Source organism: Oryzias melastigma, linkage group LG22 (genome assembly GCF_002922805.2).
Source record: "Oryzias melastigma strain HK-1 linkage group LG22, ASM292280v2, whole genome shotgun sequence".
Taxonomy (NCBI): domain Eukaryota; kingdom Metazoa; phylum Chordata; class Actinopteri; order Beloniformes; family Adrianichthyidae; genus Oryzias; species Oryzias melastigma.
In genome coordinates, this window is record NC_050533.1 from 26,074,086 (window position 1) to 26,084,338 (window position 10,253).

Consider the following 10,253-nt stretch of genomic DNA (forward strand, 5'->3'; position numbering starts at 1 on the left):
TGTAGTTTAGAGTGTTCTATAAATGTTTATCCTGTTCGGCCCGCGACCTTCAAAGTAAAGTGTCAGTGAAGGTTCTCATTTTCAAAGTAAAACTATCAAGTTTTTATACATGAAATAAATTAGATTTAATTTCAGTTTACTGAACTCAGTTCTGAAAATGTATTTTGCTTTAAATATACATTAGTTATCAATTTCAGAATATTATGACATTTTGGTGATCAGTGACGTCATGTGATGTCTGCTATCATAGCGAAAATGCTGTGGCGGAACGCGTCTGTAAAATGTTCTGTAAAAATCTAAAGTTTTGTGAGTTTTTCTGGTTTTTTCCCCCAAAAATGAAAAGTTTGTCAAAGCTGTTTTCTGTTGGAAACACTGATGTCAGTGTGGAAGGACAACTCATGAAAACCAGAAAACTCCTGCAACTACAGAGCGACTGTGAAGGCCGCTGAAGAGAACGTGGTCAGAAGGTCGTGACTGAATGAAACCAGAAGGAACAAACGGGTGAATGCTGGGACTGTCACCTTCATCTTCAGCACAACCTGGACTGTGAAGGCCTCCAAACACGTTTCTTTGATTCTTCTAAGTACAGACGAACATCTGACTGCAGCGATATGTTTTGGGAAAGCTAATCTCCACACTGAGCATCAGGCATGGTTGGTTTTTACCCAATTACCAATATTTTCAGAAGATTTTTAATATCTTATTCATAAAAAGCTCCATCTTTGGATTATTCCTCAGGATGTTTTAGCATACTACACTTTAGTCTTTTAAAGTCCTATAAGCAGCTTTTGCATCTGTCCTGAACGACAGCACTGTTTTAACGTTCACGCTGAATAACGGATGAACAGGTTTCTTCTGCGTCTTCAGAAACAGTTTGAATCTCATCATCTGCCTCCCTCTGAGCAGGAAGGTCAGGGTAAAGGTCACCCCGCTCGGCAGCATCGTACCTCTTTGGCCAGCTCTCCAGGTGTGGGCCAGTTTGTGATGTCGCTGAAGTCACTCGACTGTGGAGAAACGGGAAAAGACGGAGTCAGAGGCTTCTGGGAGGACAAAAAGGTGTTTCACAGTCTGACAGAGACTGGAAACTTTCAGAGTACAGAAGATGAAGATCTGATTCTCTGTTTCCAGACTTTACTTTAGTCAACCATTAACAGGATCATTCTAGTAGATTGTGGATCTACTGGAATGATCCTGTTAACGGTTGAAAAGTTACAGTAAAGCTACAGTAAATCAAAGAACAGAAACACTGGAGCTCAGGTTTTAGAGGGTTAACAGGTGAGCTTTAAACCCTCTACTTTACAACTGTTTATTTATTGAATTGAGCCAACATGTTCCGACAATCCTCAGAAGAACAGATAACTTTGATTTTAGGATGTTCATGACCAACCAGAAGGACTGTGTGATCTCCTCCGATATTAAAAAAGACATTCCTGCCTCAAACAGCCACTTCTGTCCTTCGTTGTTTCACCCTTCCTTTCTGATGAATGACCCTGAGGAGCGGCGGTGGAAAAGCAAACGGCAGCTCTGAACAGATGTTGGCTTCCCAAAGTGCCTATCAGCACCATTGCTATCAGAACTTTAAACGTATTTATTCTTAAGCCAGAGCAGTTCTGTTGAAAAACTGAAGCCGACGTGCAGCTGCAGCTCCTGGAATGATCAGTTCCTCCAGCGGCTGAGATGTTTGGAGATGAACACAGGAAAGGATTCAAACGGGTCAGAGAATGAAGGAGCGTTACCTTACTGGACTTCCTCACTCTGGGCTTGCTGGCTCGAACCACTTTCAGAGCGTTTTGTTGATCTGCAGAGACACAATCAACACGTGAATATGACATCTTCACACTGGAGAGGCCTGCATCTGAGCGCAGGACGGTTTCTCAGCCCGCAGAGACAAAGTCCTGACGCTCCCGGACCGGGAACATGTGGACCCAAACGCCTGAATGTGAGGGGACGGAGACGACCAGCAGCGTTTGTGGCTGCGTCTCTGCGGGCTGGGAGGGGCCGCTGCAGGCTGCCGGTCCCTATCGCTCAGCAGAGGATGGCTGGATTGATAAGGCCTTCAACTGCATGGGTGTATGCGTGCACGCCTGCAGACATCCACCCAGCCAGAGGATCGTACAGTAACCCTGTAAAACGATGCCTGAGTCCTGCACTTCAAATATAGAACCTGCTGCTGCGCCTCGCTCGGACACACATTTCAGACGCACGTCTGACCCATGGAGGGGGTGAACTTTAGAGTAAACTCAGCCTCGCTAAGAAAGTCCTGATCAGCTGATCAATCTGCAATAGTGCTGCCACAAACCATTATCTTAATAGTCGACTAAGCACCGATTAATTTTTCTAATTGGTTGACTAATCAGGTCATCCGCAAACTGGATGTAAAGAACACATCTTAACCATCATTGCTTTAAACTAACTAAAAACTAGATATATAGTATTACCTGTGATAATACTAGTGTGAATGCTGTAAGCTGAATTTGACCACTGAAGATGGTAGTGCTGATAGCTGAAAACACTGAAGCTGATAGCCAGCTGACATATTAAATGCAAAATTAGCCTAATAAATGTAAAAAAAGGCCAAAGTTACCCAAAAAAGCCTTTTTTAAAGCCTAAATTAGCTAGCATGTAGAGGAAATATTAGCTAAACTCCAAATTAGCCTAAAAAAACTTAATAAATGTAAAATAGTCCATAAAGCTAACAGAATGACATTATAACTTTCAACTTGACTACACTCTGACTCCATATAATATAAAGTAACGACTAATTGAACATTAAATTAGTCGTCGACTATTCTAACAGTTAATCAGTCGTTGACTAATTGTGGCAGCTCTAATCTGCAGACATCCAACCAGTTCTAGATGATGGTCGACGGAACTCAAACAGATCCATGAAACTGTGAAATGCTTCTTCTTGAAGCTTTTCTTTGTGAAACATTTCTTCATGAAATGTTCCTTTTCAAAGCATTCCTTCATAAACGTTTCAAGAAAGAACACTTCGTAAAGAAACCTCCATGAAAAGATTTATTTTTGATCCCTTCCTTCACCAAGTGTTCCTTAATGAAACTTTCCTTCATGAAGCCACTCGAAAAGAACGTTTCACAAACCACCACTGTCCAAAACATAACCTTTGACCTTTGTCCTGCAGGGAGGGGGACGCCAGAGCTTGAGCTGAGGTGGAACTCACATCTGCCTTCAGGCAGAGAACCAGCTCTAGCTTTGACACTCCAGAACAGATCAGCACTTCCAAACATCTGCAGAAGCTCTAAAGACGTTGTCAACATTTCTTCATCCTTCCTCCCAGAAGATGAAGGAGCTCCTTCAGCACATTCCTGCTCAACTTCTGAGAAGACTGGGTCTTCTCCGAGCGAGAAGGACTTCCACTAGCTTCAGTGAGGATGTTCAGACTTCTAAAACCAGCAGAAGATGGCCTCTTATTTGTTCTCAAATAGTTTTGAATGAATTCCAGTTTAGATAAATGACTCAGAAATAATAATTCACTTTAAAAATGTATCCTTTCAAGTCCCACTCTGAACATCCTCTGAATTACTGCAAAATCGTTCCCAATGGTCTCTAATTATGATCATGCCGCTTGAGCCTAAATCAATAATATTGTGACAGCGTGGCAGCAGTTAATTTAAAATTCACCTCTGAATTGTGTGCGAGACCATTGGAATGGTGTAATCCCACCCCCTTTCCCATCATCCCTCTGTTTACACGCTCTCCTGCTAGCTTACAGCCCCACACAATCTCCACTTAGCATTCTCCTGAAACATAAATGAGGAGTGATATTGGAGCTATCCAGACGGTTGATCCTCTTCCACAATCTACCAGGTCAGTTCAGGTTTGTTAACGTCTTTGTTTAGTTTGTTAAACTTTGATCACACTGGTTCTGCTAATTCAGCTGAAGTTAATTATTTGAGCTTTGAATTTGAGCTTCTGTTTTTAAAATCTAGTTAAACCCAGTTCGGCTCCAAACTTACCTTAATTAAGCATCTACATTTATTCAGGCGTCAAGCAGCGACTCTAGTTTAAGTCCAGTTTTTTAATCTAGTTTGACTATAGTTTAGATGCAGTTAAAGCTCTAGTTAAGATCTAGATCAACTGGTTTTAGTCTAGTTTACATCAATTTTAACTCGTTTTTAGTGTAGTTTAACTCTAGTTTCTAAATCTAGTTTAACTCTTGTTGAGATTTAGTCCAAGTATACTTTAGATTTAGTTTAACTTTAGTTTTTAACACTAACTTCTAAATCTAGTTTAGATTAAGTTTTAAATGTAGTTTAGATCTAGTCTAATCCTAGTCTTTAAAATTTAGTTTAATTCTATTTTTCCATCTAGTTTAACTCCAGTTTATATTTAGATTTTTTTTAATAGTGTAAATTTAGTTTTTATCTGTAGTTTGAATCTAGTTTAACTGTAATTTGAATCTAGTTTAACTTCAGTTTAGATCTACTTTAATTCAACCTTAGATCTGGTTTATAAATCTAGTTCAACTGTAGCTTTGATCTAGTTTAACTCTAGTTTTGATGTAGTTTGGAAATCTAGTCCAACAGTAGTTTAGTCCTAGTTTAACTCTAGTCTATATCTAGTTTAACTCTAATTTGACTAGTTTTTACCTGTAGTTCAAATCTAGTTTAACTCTAGTTTGAATCTAATTTAGACCTGGTTTATAAATCGAGTTTAGATCTAGTTTATAAATCTAGTTCAACTCTAGTTTAGTTCTAGTTTAACTTTGGTTTCTAAGTCTAGTTTAACTAGTTTTTAGATGTGGTTTAACTCTAGTTTTGATGTAGTTTGTAAATCTAGTCCAACAGTAGTTTAGTCCTAGTTTAACTCTAGTCTATATCTAGTTTAACTCTAGTTTGAATCTAATTTAGACCTGGTTTATAAATCGAGTTTAGATCTAGTTTATAAATCTAGTTCAACTCTAGTTTAGTTCTAGTTTAACTTTGGTTTCTAAGTCTAGTTTAACTAGTTTTTAGATGTGGTTTAACTCTAGTTTAGTGATAGTCAGCTGTCAGACTTCACATCTGCATGAAGGATCAGACTCTTCAGCTTCTTTGATGATCCTAAAACACGATCTGGTTCAGAACTGAACCGGTTCCAGTCCCGTTTTCTGTTCAGACACTAGGACTTCATTTGAATTCTGGGTCGGACCCTGACCGGCTCCTCTGACCCGGCAGTACACTCGTGCACTAACCAGGCCGTGAGCGGCTGCTCCTCCTGCCTCCTCGGTGACAGGAGGAGCAGGCAGGGGGAGGACCTGCAGGCAGCCAGGCCATTGGACACGCGTGCGTGCGTGCGCGCTGAGCAGCTAGCCTGCTTTAGCCCGGGTTTGAGCCCCACGGAGCTCCTCGGACGTGGTTCCGGACTCAGGCGCGGGTTCCCGGGGTCAGTGTGTGACCTCCGGCCGCTCTACTGCGGAGCCCCGCGCGCACGCGGCAGGTCTGTGCTGGCGGCTACAGAGGTAGCCGTTAGTCAGCGATCAACACGTGGTGCTGAGGAGCGATCCGAGGGGGAGGGGGAGGGAGGGGGAGGGAAGGAGCCCCCCCAGCTCCACTCCTCACTGACAGTTTATGCACCTAAACATGAACCCCCCAAAGAGCGCACGCGGGGGCTGTGGAGTGTCCGTGCAGGGCAGCTGTCACAGCGCGGAGACCCGCACACTCAGCCCCGCCGCGCTGTGCACCAACGGGCTTCACCTTTGTCCTGCGAGCCGGGGCTGATGTTGGGGACCGACACTCTGCCCGTGGTCCTCTTCGTCCACGCGTTGACTTTGGGTGGCGGAGCTTCCACAACTTTCCTCTTGACGGTCTCGGCGGAGTCCGCGTCCCCGCCGCGCTCGTTCTCCTTATCGTTCTCCTTGCTCCTCTTGTCCGCCGGACTCCTGCCCGCCTCGCATGTGTGGCCGTCTCCGGGTTGCGTCTCCGCCGCTGTCTGCCCCTGATCCTCCGGGTCTCCGAGCGGCGGAGCCCCCTCACGGTTGCTCTGGGTCTCCTGCACCCCCAAGCCGGAGCTGGTGGCTGTCAAACCCGAGTCAGCCTGACTACGCTCGACCTCCGCGGACATCCTGCTAGTTCCCTAACCGCCCGCGGTGTCAAATCCAGTGTGGATTTTTGGTCCTTGCTTTCTTGTCCCAGAGAAATGAGGTGGAAAGCTCTGGGAGTGACCACATCCACAACTCGGGGTAAACAGAATCTGGGCTGGACCTCCCCAGCCAGCCAGCTAGACAAGTAGCTCCTGCAGCTAACTGCTAGCTAGCACGGGAGCGTGCAGGAGCAGCGACCCCGACTTAAAGGCGGTTTACCGTCACGATTCTCCGGTTCATTCCACCTAAGAGCGACTTCAGAGCCGACACAAAGTAACCATCAACGCCAAACACGCGGAGCTGGCTTTCCCGAGACTTTCACCAACTTAAAAACATGAATAAAAGTACTGCAGCGACTCGCTTCAACTCCACGCTTCCAGCAGGAGCTCGACTGCCCCCATGCTGTAAACACTGAGGCTGCTGCCCCCTGCGGCCGCGCCGGGTACTGCACGGCTGACGAGAGGAGCAGCTCCTCAGCGGAGGCCTGGAGTCCTCCATGGGGGGTCCCAGCGTCATTCTATGGGTTTTCCTTTAAATCACGTGTTTCAAAATCAAAGACCGGGGGCGGGATCCGGATCCTCACAATATTTTACTTTATTGTTATTTATGGCCTGATGTTATCATGTGCTCATTTCTAAATTGTATTTGACAAAATATATTTTTATGGAGAGTAAAATACTGAAAGTTATTTCAGGTTAAACTTGATCTATTCTCTTATAATATTGCCTTTTTATTATTCATAATTATGTTAAAAAGATACGGTTTTAAAGTTTTAAAAAATGGCATTCTGTTAGCTTTCTGGACTATATTGACATTTACTAAGATTTTTAGGCTATTTTGAAGTTTAGCTAATATTTCAGCTACATACTAGCTGTTTTGGTGAATTTACTTTTTTTCTTTTTTTAAGTTTTTTGGGCTGTTTTGGAGTTAGGCTAATACTTACACACTAGCTGATTTGGCTAATTTATGCATTTTGTTTCAGTTTTTTTTTTGCTATTTGTAATTTTTGCTAATATTTAAGCTACACTCGAGCTGTTTTGGGTAATTTTGGCTTTGTTCATCTTTTTAAGGCTATCTTGAAGTTTAGCTAATATTTCAGCTACATAATCTAGTTCTTTTGGCTAATTTAAGTTTTTTTGGGTTTTTAGGCTAATTTGGCATTTAGCTAACATGCTACCTCACTGTCAGCTTCAGTGTTTCCAGTTTCAGCATTTTTCAGCTATCAATTTCAGCATCTTCAGCTATCAGCACTACCATCTTCAGCAGCCAAATTCAGCTTACAGCATTCACAGTAGTATTATCACAGGTAATCCTATATATCTAGTTCATAATTATGTTAAAAGTTACGGTTTTAAAGTTTTAAAAATGTAGTTTTAGAGTGTTTAAGAAACGTCCTGTTCAGCCCGCGACCTAAGGTGAGTTTTGGATTTTGGCCCCTTGTGGGATTGAGTTTGACACTCCTGTTTTAGATGAAGGAGTTGAGTGACGGCAAAAGTTCTACAGCATTTCAAAAGAAGAACAAAGGATCACTCTGCACATGAAAACTAAAATAATTTCCCTCTAATCCTCATTAATGATGTAAAAATCCCACCAGTCATTATTTCTCATTCATTGGCAAAAGAAATCATTTATTTAATCATTATTAGTGTGTTTGATTTTAATAAAAAACTAACATTAAACATGTAACAGTTTATTTTTTCACAGGGGGCGTGTTCACACATTTATATAAACTGCTGTCAGATTTGTCCGAATCCTCATGGTCATTTTAAAGTTTTACAGTACATGAACGTATAACAGGACATTTAAATCATTTCTTTCTCATTCTTCACTTGTTTTTAGGTTCTTTAAGGGACTCCAGCGGTCTCTAAAGGTGCATTCGTCCTGCTTCTTGCATTTCCATACTCCCCCCTCAAAAGGACAGCTAAGATGGGATGAGACCAAAGATGAAATGGGATTCATCTCTAAAATTTAAAATATTTCATACATTTAAAAAACTCCTTTCTAACATTCAGAGAATGTTTGATTTCACATCATTTTGAACAGTTTAAACCACTGTGATGCTTCTCTTATTTTTTTTTTAAAAATTTGCACTCATCTTTTTAGCTTTAATTGTGTGATTGCTTAGTCAGGATTCACACCAGTGATTCTCCTGCTCCTTTCTATACGTTTTCTGACACGTAAAAACGTAATCACACTTTCAGCGGTTTTAGCAATCTTGGTATCAAAACGTTCAGCTCGCTCAGAAGATTACTGCTTTTGCTTTTAGTATTCATAACTTCGTAGTTATTGAAATATTGAGCAAAATATGCCCTTTAGGAAATAAAATGAGGAATTGCTGAAATTCTTCAAAAACTTTGAGTACTTGGAAACTTGTGAAATTCCAGATATATTTTCAGTTATAGACACCATTCCAACTTTAAAATGTTTAACAACTACTACATTTTTTGGATAGTTTGTAACTTAACTTTTAATGTAGCCAAATGCTACCTGATTTTGGCAAATTTAGAATAAATGTTTCCAGTATTTAGGCTAACTTTGAGGTTAACTAATATTTTAGCATTATGCTAGCAGTTTTGGCAGAATTAGACATTTTTCCACTTTTTTGTCTGTTTTAGCATTTAGCTGACATTTTGGCAAGCTATCAGCTTCAGCATTTCATTTTTCAGCTTGCGCATTTTTAGCTATCAGTTTCAACCTTTTTTAGCTATTAGCTCTCACATCTTCAGCAGTCATGCTTAGCTTACAGAATTATCGCAGTTAATGCTGTATATCTAGTTCATCTTTGTTTTCCAAACTTTGACAGGTTGTGGCTTTTATGTCTAATGTTATGAATATTTTTTCTTTATATTTTGTGTGAAGTTATTTATTCTCTTAGTGTAAATTAGAGCGAGAGGATAAAGATCCATGAAGAAAGCTGAACTTCAAGCCTGTCTTGAGGCTGAAAAACAGAGTTGGAGGAACACAAAGGACCGACGGAGCTCGGAGAGAAACAGACGTTACTGTTCATGTTGTGTGATGAAGAAACAGGGATGCTGTTGTGAAAGGTCACTGTGAAATAATAACACAGATCACAACAGAACAAACCTTTACTTCTGCAGAAGTTCAGGGAAAAGCCAAAGTTCTCAGAAGTTGTGCTGATAACTGCTGCTGGACTCAACTGGCTTCAAACTGCAGACTCTTTGCAACCTTTAAATTAACCCCTTAGAGTTGCATTTATTCCAACATCTTGATAGAATTAACTTTCAAAATAGCACCTTTTTCACACACACCCTTAGACTGCTGACAATACAATAATAATAGTATGACGACAGAAAAAGTACAATCAGGAGAATTCTTTCATCAGAATAGCTGAGATTTCAGGTCCTGGATATGTTAAATACGGCTCCAAACAGAAAAAAAAGTTCTAGTCTTTATTAAACTGGTCAAATATCCCAGTTGAACCAAATCCAGTTAAACCTTCTGCCAAACTTCAGCTTTTTTCACTGATCCCAGTAGAGGCGTGTTCTTTCTTGATGCAAAAGGGTAGAAGACAGTACAATCTTTTTTTTCCTCAGACATAAGATGTTCACTCAGAAGTAGAAAATAATTAAGTTTTCCATTACACGAGTTTCCTCTTTTTACTGCAAGGGTTTAATGAATCATCGACTTACTAGGTTGGATGTTTTTGACTGTGAGGATTCAGAAAAGTGAAAACCGTTTCTGCTTTTCTCTACACTGTCCATCCATCCATCCATCCATCTATCTTCTTCCACTCATCCAGGACCGGGTCGTGGGGGGAGCAGTCTAAGCAAAGATGTCCAGACTTCCCTCTCCCTGGTCACTTCCTCCAGAGGTGTTCCCAGGCCACCTGAGAGACACCGTCTCTCTAGAGTGTCCTGGGTTTTCCCTGGGGTCTCCGCCCAGTGGGACATGCCCGGAACACCTCCCCAGGGAGGCGTCCAGGGGGCATCCAGACCAGGAGACCCGAGCCACCTCAACTGGCTCCTCTCGATGCGGAGGAGAAGCGGCTCTACTCCGAGCTCTCTCCGGGTGACCGAGCTTCTCACCCTATCTCTGAGGGAGCGTCCAGCCACCCTCTGGAGAAAACTCATTTCAGCCGCTTGTAGTCGGGATTTCGTTCTTTCGGTCACGACCCAGAGCTCATGACCATAGGTGAGTACTGGAACGAAGA

The 10,253-nt window shown here is 41.9% G+C and overlaps 1 protein-coding gene across 5 annotated transcripts in view; it reads right to left on the bottom strand.

The window, feature by feature from the left end:
* larp1b (La ribonucleoprotein 1B) overlaps positions 1–6,548 on the bottom strand; it is a 29,184-nt gene extending 22,636 nt beyond the window's left edge. For 2 of the 5 annotated variants that reach the window (XM_024271250.2, XM_024271232.2), the window contains exons 1-3: positions 5,697–6,548; positions 1,737–1,798; positions 948–1,004 (exon numbers count right to left, since the gene is read on the bottom strand). In XM_024271250.2, the coding sequence (XP_024127018.1) occupies positions 948–1,004; positions 1,737–1,798; positions 5,697–6,063 (486 nt within the window). In that variant the 5' untranslated portion in view covers positions 6,064–6,548. The remainder of the gene's footprint in view (positions 1–947; positions 1,005–1,736; positions 1,799–5,696) is intronic. The other 3 variants (XM_024271240.2, XM_024271216.2, XM_024271224.2) reach the window with 3 other exon arrangements.
* Between the last annotated feature and the right edge of the window lie 3,705 nt (positions 6,549–10,253).